Source organism: Leopardus geoffroyi, chromosome C2 (assembly GCF_018350155.1).
Source record: "Leopardus geoffroyi isolate Oge1 chromosome C2, O.geoffroyi_Oge1_pat1.0, whole genome shotgun sequence".
Lineage (NCBI taxonomy): Eukaryota > Metazoa > Chordata > Mammalia > Carnivora > Felidae > Leopardus > Leopardus geoffroyi.
Window position 1 is genome coordinate 146,741,436 of NC_059333.1, and position 13,268 is coordinate 146,754,703.

The window sequence follows — 13,268 nt, forward strand, 5'->3', positions numbered from 1 at the left end:
CCTTCACAGCCACAGAAGGGAAAAAAAGGAAAAGAATGTTGGCAGACAGTGGTCTCCACGATCAGAGATTCAAGCCGGTGACCGAGAGGCAGAGGGACAAATGCTGCCAAGCACAGGTCATCTTTACGTGTTATAGGGCATGATTTAAAAAACTGGGTGGGAGTGCGTACGTCTAAACTGAGGGCGAAAAGCAAAGAAAGAGGAATTGCAGAAATCCTCAAGACAAAAAGCCCGCTTAGCTGTTTTGAAAAATACATGTTATGTAAATATGACATTCACCAGGAGTTGAAGAAAAGTCAGCTGAAAATATGCATACACTTTAGTTTTATTTTTTTTTTAACATGCATATACTTTAAGTCTCCATCCCGTTTCCTCACTGGAAAGACTACCTCCTTATTAAGGGATGGGGGTGTGCCAGTGTGGGTCACAGCATGGTCACCCAGACTTGTCTATTTTTTTTTTTTAGTGTTTATCTTTGAGAGAGAACGTGCAAGTGGGGGAGGGGCAGAGAGAGAGGGGGACAGAGGACACGAAGCCGGCTCTGCGCTGACAGCAGCGAGCCTAGTGCAGGGCTCGAACTCACAAACTGTGAGATCATGACCAGAGCTAAGTCAGACGCTTAACTAAGCCACCCAGGTGCCCCAGACGCGTCTTATTTATTTATTTATTTATTTAAAATGTTTTTATTTATTTTTGAGACAGAGACAGAGCATGAGCGGGGGAGAGACACAGAGAGAGAGACAGAGACAGAGACGGAGACACAGAATCTGAACCAGGCTCCAGGCTCTGAGCTGTCGGCACAGAGTCCGACGCGGGCTCGAACTCACGGACCGTGAGATCATGACCTGAGCCGAAGTCGGACGCTCAACCGACTGAGCCACCCAGGCGCCCGCAGACTTGTCTAATTTAAACTTCAAAGGAGATTCATAGATCCACACTCTCCCAGTTCAGCTCAGAGAATCCATTCCTTTGCCAGCCACCTTCAGACTGCCCTTGACCTCACCTGCCTACGTTATCTCCCACAGGTCACAGACTCCTACCTCTCAGGGATACCAGGGAATCTGACAAATCTCACAGCTTCCCAAGGCTTTAGGAAACGGAGGAAGTAATCCCATTAAAATTCTCTTCACTCTGGGAAAGGACTGTTGCCTTTGTCTTCTTTTCCAGAGGGGCATTCATTACCTTTTCTTTAAGCAGAAAACAAGCCCGAGCCTAATGCATCCTCAGCTCGCCCCCCTCCCCCATGGAAACCTGCGGTCTGCGGAACTTTGAAGATTAGAACTGGAAATTAAATAAATGGGCCCTGGGTGATAACCACCTCAACTCTGGAGCCTTTTTTTCTTTGTTCTCTAGGAATCTTAGCCATGAACTCCACACCTGGGATTGATTCTGATCCCGCCATTTTCCTTCCCTGACTGCAGTCATCCCCCGCCCCTTTCTGAGCACTCTGCCGTGGGAATTGTTGATGGGTTAGTACGTTCACTTTCTCAAGAAGAAGCCCTGTCAAGGCTTCCTCAGGGTGACTTTGCAACCAGGGTCCGGTGGTGCAGTTTAGCTGAGAGATTGACCTGAAGAGAAAACACTTCTTTGACTGCTGTCTTAGGCTGGCTTTCCTAGAACTAATCTAACACAAAGAGTTTTGTGCAGTGGTTTACTGAGGATGAGGTCTCAGGAGAAGGGAGTGAGGGAAGGGGAGAACCCCAGGAAGCCTGTAGTTTCAGGAGAGGTCTAGCCTCAGCCTCATCTCATGGGGAACTCTAGAGTATGAACTGTACCATGGTTATCTCCCTGCAGAGGCAAGAGGGTTAGACTATTAATACTCCCACGTTAATTTATCATTGGCTGCCGGCTGTCTCTCAGGGTGAGGCTTTCTGGAAATCTCTAGGCCAGGCAGCTCTCATCAGCGAAGGGCAATCCTCCAGAGGAGGGTGAAGTTGTGGCCTCTTAGGACTCAACACCTGTGGCAGCTGGGGGCTGGTGCTCTCGGCTTGGTTAAGGTATAGAGCCAGGGAGCCAACAATGCCAGCTATGGCAGCCAAAACAGTTGGAAATGGAGAGTGTGTGGACTGATACATTATCTAAGGAATACTTTATATCATATACAAATCCTATCCCATTATATTGTATTAGAAGATGCATACCTCAAGACATGGAAGTAAGAGGGCATCATATTATTTGACTAGGTTGGATTACAAGATAATCCAGAGGGCGACAGGGAGGTCATCCACTTCAGCCCCTTCCTTTTATAGAAGACAATATTTAGATCAGAGTAAACTGTACTGAGAACCAGCTCTGATTACCAGTCCTCGGCTTCTAGAATTCGACCCAACTCATATCTGTCGAATGCCTGCTATGTATATGGCACAATTTGTAGCACTGAGCAGAGAATCAGAGGACACTAGACTCAGCCTCTGCCTTGGGCCTTAGGAATGTACAGTCTGTAGAAGAAGATAAGGGAATGGAAGAAAGAAATATTATGCAGATCAAAATTCAGGTCTCACCTCGAGAGCAGTAAGGGTTAAGTGCTGTGGCACTGGAGGGGCAAAAGTGGACACCCCAAAGGATGGTCTGTGCTCACCTCAATGTGATGGGAAGCCTTCATCACAAATTTCCTGAAAAAAGATCTTCTATTTGGGGGCTAGAGGGGGTGCCACAGAAGATGAATCTGCAAGTAGGGTTCTGGGAAAGGGGAGAAAACAAACAAATAAGAACAGGCAATCCATTTTCAAAATGTCATTTGCCTCAAAAGCTTCTTCAGTTCTTAGCCTGGAAGGGCAACTTATTGAAAGTTTTACTCATTAAACAAGATTATTTTGCTAAAAGCCCAAGGTCCTGGTTTCTGTCGGGAAAATGTTGGATCCAGCCCATCCTCCATTTCCAGCACAGACATGTTTTACTCATTTTTATTTTTTGACATTTATTCATTTTTTTGAGAGAGAGTACGAGTGGGGGAGGGGCAGAGAGAGGGGGAGACACAGAGCCAAAAGCAGGCTCCTCAAGGCTCCTAGCTGTCAGCACAGAGCCCAACGCAGGGCTCAAACTCACAGGCGATCATGACCTGAGCTGAAGTCAGATGCTTAACCCACTGAGCCACCCAGGTGCCCTCAGATATGTTTTAATACAGGAGTGTCTTCAGCCTTTTAGGCTGTCCTGTGCCATACCGACATGTAGGGGATCCCCACCCACTTACTGCGTTGTTTTAGTATTCACTTAGAGTTTAGGCATTGCCACTTTGGACGGGATCTAAGATTCATCCATCCATCCATCCATCCATCCCTCAACAAAGTATTAATTGAGAGCCTCTTGTAGAGGAGGCCCTACCAGGGGTGCTGGGAATACAAGGATGACCAAAGGGAGTCTGAACCTACTCTCAGATGCACACAATCTTGTTAGATGAGACCAATAAATTTGACTATAGCAAAATATGATACATGCTAACATAGAGCTCTGCCCAGGACATCTAGCCAGGAATGTCTTGAAGGATATTCAAGGAAGTTTCTATAAAGAGATTCACTTTAGTTCAAATCTGAAGCCCTAGGGAAGGAGTACAGCATATCCTCTCTGATCATCTTTGTCACATGTACCACTAAAGGAAAATTACCTTTTTAAATTTTGTTTGTTGATGTGTTGTCAACCTCTCTCCTCTGCGATCCCACTAAACAGCATTGCTCAATGTTTTTGTCATCATTGCTGGCCTTAGGAGTCTTTATAGACATTTTTTTTCTTTTCTTCTCTTTTGTGTGTGTGTGTGTGTGTGTGTGTTTTAATTTTAAGTAGGCTCCACACTTAAGGTGGGGTTTGAACTATGACCCTCATATCAAGAGTCGCATGCTTTACCGACTGGGCCAGCCAGGCGCCCCAACAGTTTTTTTTTTTCTTAATCCTTACTCTGCATCAGTGATTTTCCTTCCTGGAAGAACATACATAATCTAAAATTCACTGTCTCAATCATTTTTAAGTGTAGAATTCACTAGCGCTAAGTACATTCACAGTGATGTTTAACCATCCCCATTACCTATTTCCAGAACTTTCTCATCTTCCCCAACTGAAACTCTGTACCCATTAAACAATAACCCTCCATCTCTCTCCCACACACACGCACCCTCCCAGTCCCCAGCAACCACCAGTCTACCTTCTGTCTCTATGAATTAGTCCATTTTAGGTGCCTCATGTAAATGGAATCAGATGATATTTCTCCTTTCGGGATTGCCTTCTTTCACTTAACATAATATGCTTGAGGTTCATCTACTTTGTAACTTGTGTGAGAATTTCATTCATTTTTAGGCTGGGTATCCCCATCAAGTTTGCCACCACCTATTAAACCTGTGTGTGTCCTAGGGACCTTTGTAGGGCTACAAACCATCGTAATGTGTAAGATTTCTCCACCTCCCAAGAACCAGTGTTGCCTTCTTGGGGCAACATCATCCCCCTGAGAATGCCTGCTTGAAAATGTAAGCTGAGGGACCTTGTTGGTCCCATTCTTCACTGTCCGCAGCCATTAGCACAGTCCCTAGCACGTGGCAAGAGCTCAACAATTATCCATTATTTCTCTGGCTCTTTCCACAACTACTCCTTCTTTCTTATTTTAATCCACTCTTCTTTAAGCATTGCTCTCAGAGGAATCACAGGTATATTTTGATGCTCAGTGGCTCAGGGTACTCAGCCAGGCTGCTCACCTTGTTCTCGTCCCCAAGCTGCCCACGCCCTTCTCAGCGGCCTTGTTCACCTGCTCTCTTTAACAGAGGTGAAAGAGTACGAGCCTCCATTTGGTTCCAAGGTGCGGGAGCATCCCTGTGTTGAGAGCATGAAGGACAATGTGCTGAGAGACCGAGGACGACCAGAAATTCCCAGCTCCTGGCTCAACCACCAGGTAAGGAGTTGCTGTTTTGAAGGGAGAAGCAGATTTGTCTGAAGTAGCCTCTAGTAGAGGAGAGAATTTTAGGATATTGGGCTTCAGTCGGAGGGCGGGTCGCTTGGTGCTCCACGATCCTGTTAGGTTTGGTTTCTAGAGAAAACGTCACTAAAGTGGACTCACACGGCAGACACACCATTCAAAGAGGGCTCTCCAGTAATCGTTTGCAGGCCATCGTCCCATTACGCAAGCCCGCTTGGGTCTGGCGTTAAAATATTTTGTTTGCAGCCTCTGCCCCTCCCCCCCCCCAAGCCTTTACGTAGCGTGTTTATGTTTTGTCCCCTTCTGGGTTCCAAGTGTCGTCTCCTGGGAATCTTCCGCTCTAAGAGTGAGAAGCAAGCAGATCTGTCCCCCAGTGGGACTGGGGGGCGGGTGCCGTGTGCTCATGGCCGTGTGCAGGCCGCGCACACTGGGTTTGGAAGGACACCAGCTCTGCAATAAAAGAAAGCCGGGAGAAGTAGGAAGGTCCAGGTGAACAAATAGGAAATCTGTCTGTGGGGAGCATCCTCAGGGCTGCTGCTTTTTCTTTTCTTTTTCCAAGAGGTGGTAGGCAAGGGCATCTGTGGAAGGGCAGCGGTTCTGGACTTTCGGGGTGAACCGTCCAGATCCTTTGGGGGCATTTTGACGAGAGCGGTCATCAGAGAAGAAGAAGAAAGTGAGCGATAGGTTGCCAGGGCAAGAGAGCTGTGTGACAGACGCGGGAGAGAGCGTGAAGGAAGGACGAGAGGGAGCCATGTGCTCCTGTCTCACGGACAGAGCTGATCTTTCTCCTGGGTAGACCCTCTGATGGCCTCCTTTGGAAGAATTCCCTTATCCAGTGAAGGCTGGGCTAAGTCGTAGGTTTTCCGAAGGGCAAGGCAAATTGAGATAAGCAACAGAAACCACAAATCACGCACAATCAGGAAGACAGATGGAGCCAGAAGCCTGGTCGGTGCCAATCCTGGCCCGGAGCCACTTCAGCCGACAGTCCCTAATAAAGTCGGGGTAGAGCTTGAACCAGGCCCCGGTAGCCCAGGGCTTCCCCGGGGTTTCGGGCAAACCCTCTTTGGCTGAAAATGCAAGGCTGTTTTGTGTTCTTTCCGAAGTCAGCAGGCACTGGGCTTATTTCTTTCAAACCCCGTTGCCTCCTCTGCTGTATGGTTCTTGTAATGAAGCCATTATTCATGATGATAAAATTCTGGAAAGAATTTGCATAATACATTTTTTCTTTTAATGAGATTTGTTGCCCTATTGATTTCACGTTAATGCTTAATATTTAATTTAATTTACTGCCTGTAATTACAGGGCCAGAATAAAATAAATGTTACTTGTGTACCAACAGTACCACTGCACTCTTAACAGGCCATCAATCAATACCGTCAATTAGGTGAATTTTACAATTAATTCAACATCATGAATTCACTCACAGGGCAGGAAGGGAAGGAGAGGCTCCTAGGTGTGTTGGGAAAGTTACCTGTGGTAGATGCTCAACAGCAACGTGCCGGTTCTCGGGGCAGGTGCTGGGGTATATATCCGTCCCACCTGGGCCACTTGTATCAAAGATCACCAGTGACCATGGGGAGCCTCTAACTGTCAGACGCACGCTCTACGTCTGCCTCTCTGTTTAACCCCTGCCTGCTTGGTTGACAAAAAGGACTTGAAATGATAAACGTGTTTGCACTGCAAAATAAAAATTACACCCGTGAGAGAAGACCCTTGCCACCGTACTGGGCAGCATTTCCTGAATGCCACCCCCTCCTTTTTTTAAAATTTTTTTTTTAAGTTTTTGATACAGAGTGCGAGTAGGGGAGGGACAGAGAGAGAGGGAGACACCGAATCTGAAGCGGGCTCCGAGCTGTCCGCACAGAGCCCGACTCGGGGCTTGAACTCACGGACCGTGAGATCATGATCTGAGCCCAAGTCGGACGCTTAGCCAGCTGAGCCACCCAGGCGCCCCTGAATGGCCCTTTTGAACGGCGTCTTTATGGGGCTGGACGAAACCTGACAGAGCCTGGAGTCTAGCACAGCTGACTTACAAAGACAGCTGCTTCCTAGGGTGCAGCCTGATGTCGCTGGGAGGAGCGGGGCACGAGGGGTCATCCTTGGCAGCTGCCGGAAGCTGGCCAGAGAACGTGGGACTTCACAGGAGGAAACCAGCCCAAGGTTTGGACTTTACTCTGACTGGGGTATTTAACCCTGTTTAAATAGAAGGGTGTCTGTGATTCCAACTATAAGACGCTCTCAAAAGGCAAAACCATAGACGCAGGAAGATCAGTGGTCTCCAGGGGCTCAGGGAAAGAGGAAGGAGGGGTGGTGGGGTACAGGGGACTTTAAGGGCAGGGAACTTACTCGGTGGGCTATGACCATGTGCCTCCGTGCCGTCGTACATTCGGCAGAACCCCCAGCGCGTCCCCCGGTATAAACCACGGACTTCGGTTGGTAGCGATGCGTCCACGTTGGTTCCTTGACTGGAATAAACGTACCACACGATGCGAGATGTCCGTAGTGGGGGACGCTATCCGTGTCAGGGGAGGAGGTGTTCGGAAACCCTCTGTGCTTTCCGCTTAGTTTTGCTATGAACCTAAGACCACCCTAAACAATAAGGCCAAAAACCGCTCTAAAGAAATAGGAAGGTGCGACAGGGTATCAGGGGCCACTTCATGGGCATTTTCCGGTACCGGGGATGCTACTGCACCTCAGAGGCCTCCTGGAGAGTCTTTGTCGCGATCAGACGTGCCGGCTCTCCATCTCACGACCTGTCGTGATGCCACGGTGCAGGAGCGGATGGGTAGAGCAGGTTTCCGGGACAGCGCACGCCCCTTTGTTCCACAGGCGAGTGGCCGGCCCCGCCTCGTGGGTGCTCAGTCGGGACGTGGGGCTGGCACAACCAGCCAGCACCGCAGGGGCGAGGTCAGCAGGAGCCCCCCAGACCAGCAGCTCCGCGTGACCGTGACTTCTGTGACTTCTCTCCCACCGCAGGGCATCCAGATGGTGTGCGAGACTCTGACCGAGTGCTGGGACCATGACCCGGAGGCCCGGCTCACGGCCCAGTGCGTGGCAGAGCGCTTCAGTGAACTGCAGCACCTGGACAGGCTCTCGGGGAGGAGCTGCTCCGAGGAGAAGATTCCCGAAGATGGCTCGTTGAACACTACCAAATAGCTCTCTCGGGGCAGGCTGCGCTGATCTAAAGAGGCTGCCCCTGTCACCAAAGAACAGAGGCAGCGGGAAGCTGCCCCTGACCCTGAACCAATGCTTCCTGGAGGCCCCGGGGGCCACTCCCCTCCCCGTGAGCTGTGGGCGTGAGCAGAAACACCAGCAGCAGGGAGTGGGTATCATGAAGCATTCTACGCCTTTGACATTGTCATAGGATAAGCTGTGTTAGCACTTCCTCAGGAAATGAGATTGATTTTTACAATAGCCAATAACGTGCACTTTATTAATGCCTGTATATAAATATGGAATAGCTATGTTTTATATATATCTATATATGTCTATATCTATATATATATACAGCCATACTCTGGAAAGAGACAAGGAAAAAAAGATCAAACATCCCAGGAAATTGGTTTGTTTGGAGCGCTCCGGAACCAGGCACAGAAGGAAGGGATCCGTGACAGCATTAGCATTTGACAATCACACGTGCGCTGGTTCTCTGACTACACAAGGTGGGGGCTCTGCATCAGGAGAGGGGCTCCGAGGCTCCGAGCCAGCCGTGGCCACGCTGCACTCGCTTTTGCAAACTAATAACTCTGTGCACGTGGAATTAGCTCCTTTTCTGGCCATGGAGCTAATTAGAGTCACGCCGTTTGGGGACCAGATCCTGGGAGACTGGGTCTCCTGGACTTCTCACTTGAGCTTCAAGCCCACGATCGGTTTGTGAGTCACCTTCCTCGACCAGCTCAGAAACCCTGTCCCATCTCCAAGAGCTTTTAGCTTCCCAGGCTTCACGGGCATAAAAATCAGAACAGATTTCCCCACTTAGGAAGTGGCCGCATATTCTAATGACAGATCGTTCTTTCTGTTTGTTAATCCCCCTGCCATATCTATGTTACTCTTCTCTCCTCCCACCCAGATTCCCTTTCCTTAAAGGGAATACGTCTCCTGTCGAGGGTTCGTTGTGTTCATTTTCTCATCAGGCTCGGTTTGAGTCTCTAGCTTTCTGTGCAAACGCCAAGAGTTTTCCATCTCTCTGGGCTCCTGGATGCTTCAGTACATGTTGGCCTAGTCAGAAGGATTCGAGCTGCATGACACTGCCATGGTCAGAGCTGTTTCCTCAGGCACTCTGAACATGTGTTTTGCTTGGCCAGCACAGCGTTGAACAAAATTGAGCCACTTTTTAAATATTTGGAGATTTTGCAAAACAGAAAATCTGGATCCTCCCAAGTGAAGACAGATAGCAGATGGTTTCCAGTTCTCCCCAGTCCACATTATTCACAAGACAAAGGTGTGGACACACTTTTAAAGCTGCTTTACTTCTCGCTGTACACGTTGGCATTTTCCACTGCCCACCCCATCCCAGGCTAGGAATTAAACCTGCCCGTAACCAAGGCCCCTTGTAAGAAATGTGCGTTACGTCAGCCATTCTCTGGCTAGATCATAGGAGTTTGATTGCCTCTCTCTTCCTGGTCTGGTGTTAAGATTTTAAGTTGGTGGGTTTTTCTGGACTGAAGGGGACCCCCTCAAGTGGTCCCAGTTAAGCCAAATCTATTTTGCCTATATGTTAAGAGCTTTCCCCTGCACATTACGGAGGGGACCTCTTACCTAGAAGCTTTTGCCAGGGTTATCAGTCTCTCCACCATACCAGCCTTCCCCGCCCTTTGCAGGATTTGCTAGCAAGGACTTGAATGTGGGACACAGTCCCTTTTGCATTTAGGAAGTCTGTGTCCGAATGGGCAAGAACAAAGAATGAGCTTTAATACTCCATAGGAATTTGTTAATCCACAAATATTAATGCTGCAAATAATCTCTCTTTTTTAATGTTGAAGCTACCTATTTTCAGCCAAATAGGAATATTAGGAGTGGCAGTGAGCAAATCAGTTCCATTCGGATTTTGGAAGGTCTCCTCTCATTGAAGTTTTAGCAGATAGGCTGAGATTTGGGATTAGATGAACCTTGTAGGCACCCTTCTCAGTGGGGGTGGGCTGAGAGAGTTCGGGACAGTCTGTCTGCAGTACCTTGGAAGTGCCCGGAAATTCCTTTGCACCTTAGGGCTTAGATGCTGTCCCAATAGCTGTTGCTCATTGACCTCTAGTGGTGAATTTCTAGAATACTGGTCCATTAATGGGATTTTCCAAGATTCAAAAGAGCTTTATCACTTCTGGGTGGTCATCAGCATAAACTGGAATGTAGTGTCAGATGATACTGTGGCTTTTTTTTTTTTCCTTGTCAAGAAAAAGACCAAGGAATAACATTCTGTAGTTCCTAAAAATACTGATTTTTTTTTTTTTTACTACTATACATAAAGGGAAAGTTTTATTCTTTTATGGAACACTTCAGTACTCATGTATTAAAATAGGAATGTGAATGCTATATACTCTTTATATCAAATGTCTCAAGCACTTATTTTCATTCTATGCATCGTTTGTCTTTTATATAAATAAAATGTTTATTAGATGGAATAAAGCAAAAATACTCAGGTCAGCTTCCTACCTTTTGATCCTGTTCATCGTGATTAAGCCATTTAACCACACTCGGTTATTGTGGGAAAAGTCACAAATTTTCCAATTTGTTGTCTTCTTCAAGTGGCAGTCTCAAGTCCTTTTTTTAAAAACGCAATCACAAAAGTGCCATCACAAGAGATGCACCAAATGTCATTGGTGGTCGGGACATGAAGTCTCTACGTCTCCTGGCTACGATCTTGCCTGTTCCAGAAACTGCCTCCATTCACATGACTTCGTCTTCTAGGCTCCTTCCCTCGCATAGCAGGCCCTTGACTATCTTTTTGACTATTGTCACTTATGCTTCCTCCCTCTTCCTTTCTACTCATCCACAGCATCTTACTTAGGGCTTTTAATCAGTTTATCTTCATCACCAGATGACTATGCCTTAGGCAGTTGGCTCCAGGTCCTTGCTGGAAGGATTTCTGGTAACAATGTCTGTGATTTGCTGCCCAACCTTTGGCCTTCCGGTTTTGGAATCTCAGAGATTCGATGGCTTCTTCTAAGTTATTAACTGAGTTCTAAATAGTTACAGTTCTAAATATTGGGCTTTCTTTTTTTTATTTTTTTAATGTTTATTTTTGAGAGAGAGAGAGAGAGAGCATGAGCAGGGGAGGGGCAGAGAGAGAGGGAGACACAGAACCAAAAGCAGGCTCCAGGCTCTGAGCTGTCAGCACATGGCCCGATGTGGGGCTCGAACCCATGAACCGCGAGATCATGACCTGAGTTGGAGTCAGTTGCTCAACTGACAGGGCCACCCAGGTGCCTGCCCCCTACGTTGGGTTTCTAAACCTCAACACTACTGATGTTTTGATCAGATAGTTCTTTGGGGAGTGGGCCTGTCCTGTGCATTGTAGACAGCATCCCTTGCCCCCACCTCCCAGCTGTGACAACGAAAAATGTTGCCAAACATTGCCAAATGTCCCCTAGGGAACAAAATCACTCTTGGAATCACTGAACTAGATGATGTGGTCCTATAGTCCTGTGGGCATGAGTTATAGTCCTATGTTAACTAGTAGCTCGACAATTTTAGTGGTTATCTGCTCCTCCATTTATCAGCTTTGTGACCTGCATAATTATATGCTTCATGCTTCAGCTTCAAATGTAAAATGGGATTTTACAGACCTCATCCTATACAGTATACCATTGTGATAGGAATACACGCAAAAGCTTTTGGAGTTGTGTCTTGAACTTGGAAAGCCTGCAGTGCATACTGGCCAATACTAAATTGGTATAGTAGGCCAACGGCTGCTTTCCCAATGAGGTAGATTTTGAGGTAGACCCTAGAGAGCATTAACATCACCGAAGAGACCTGGGCGCGTGCTCCCCGGCCTGTATGTCGATAATCTGAGGCGAGCTCCCATTCCCTGAGTACCTGCCATCTCATCAAATTGAATCCCCCACCCGCGCCCTGAGGTAGATAGTATGTCCCCTTTACAGATGAGAAATCATCCTGACAGAACTTAAGAAAGAAGCCTAGGGTTTCACAGGGGTAGGATCTGGGTGGCGGGCCAAGTTGTCTTAGAATTTGGAATAATTTGGAATAATGCTTGGTTCTTTTCTCCAAGTCATACTGTCTCCTGAGGGAACTGGCTTGTACGTTGGAACAAGAGGGCCATCCCATGATGAAATGTTCTCCTCCGCGTACACAGCATGGTCACTGTTCTCATCTCCCCTGCCCGTGGAGTTGACTGCTCAGTGGAGATCAGGAAAATGTTGCTTCATCTATGTAATCCACTGACTCTCCACCCACATGATAAATGTCATCTAAAGCCTTGATGAGAACTGGAAGATGAATGAATATGTGTGGACAGCGTTGCCTAATGTGTGGCACGGACACTGGTACTTCAGATGATTCTAGATTGTGACAACCCTTAAAAACGTGGTTTTAGTGGGCCTGTTCTTATTTAATTAAAAAAAGATTTTTTTAAGTTTATCTTGAGAGAGAGACAAGAGCAGGCGGGGAGGGGCCGAGAAAGGGGGAGAGAGAGAATCCCAAGCAGACTCCGCACCGTCAGCGCGTAGCCGGATGACAAACGGTGAGATCACGACCTGAGCCGAAAGCAAGAGTCAGACGCTTCACCAACTAAGACCCCCAGGAGCCCCTATACTGTTCTTATTTTAACATACAGTCAGCGGCAAAAATTAACACTTTAAGCCTCGGGTTTCACAAATATCAATCCATATTAATCACTAACATGTATGGAGTACTCACAAGCACCAAACCCTGTTCTCTCTTCTACCTTCTTTATCTGCTTTAATCTTCGCCCCAAACCTGCGAGGGAGCCTTACCTCCATGTTAGCGGTGAGGAAACTGAGGCAGAGCGTGAAGTATTCCAGAGAGTTCCACAGTTCGCGATCCTTAGGCGAGGATTTGAACTGAAGCGATGAGATTCCAGAGCCCATCCTCCCATCTCGAACACGAAAGAGAGGTGGCGTAAAAGAGAAAGGGGGAGCCTCTGGCATGCTCCAAGGTCTGATTCGTTAGCCTAAACTAGGGAAGAGTAAGGTGCAGTTTGGAGGGCAAGGGGTTGGCCATAAGGGAGCCAAGGGAGAGAAAGCCATTCCTCAAAGTCACATGGACTCTGGGCTCCAGTCCAAGAGCTTCGGCCAAAACAGGAGCCAAGGTCTTCTGACCCCCTTCGCAGGCTCCGTTTTGCTGGGGTTATTTCAGTTCTGGTTACTGCAAGGTCAGGCGCTTTCCTGGTTGGCCGAAAGTC

General features: G+C 47.6%; 1 protein-coding gene across 1 annotated transcript in view; it reads left to right on the forward strand.

Moving 5' to 3' along the window:
• TGFBR2 (transforming growth factor beta receptor 2) overlaps positions 1–10,531 on the forward strand; it is a 90,356-nt gene extending 79,825 nt beyond the window's left edge. Inside the window, exons 6-7 of the mRNA XM_045436415.1 lie at positions 4,743–4,870; positions 7,871–10,531. Coding sequence (XP_045292371.1) covers positions 4,743–4,870; positions 7,871–8,050 — 308 coding nt within the window. The 3' untranslated portion in view covers positions 8,051–10,531. The remainder of the gene's footprint in view (positions 1–4,742; positions 4,871–7,870) is intronic.
• Positions 10,532–13,268: the final 2,737 nt, after the last annotated feature.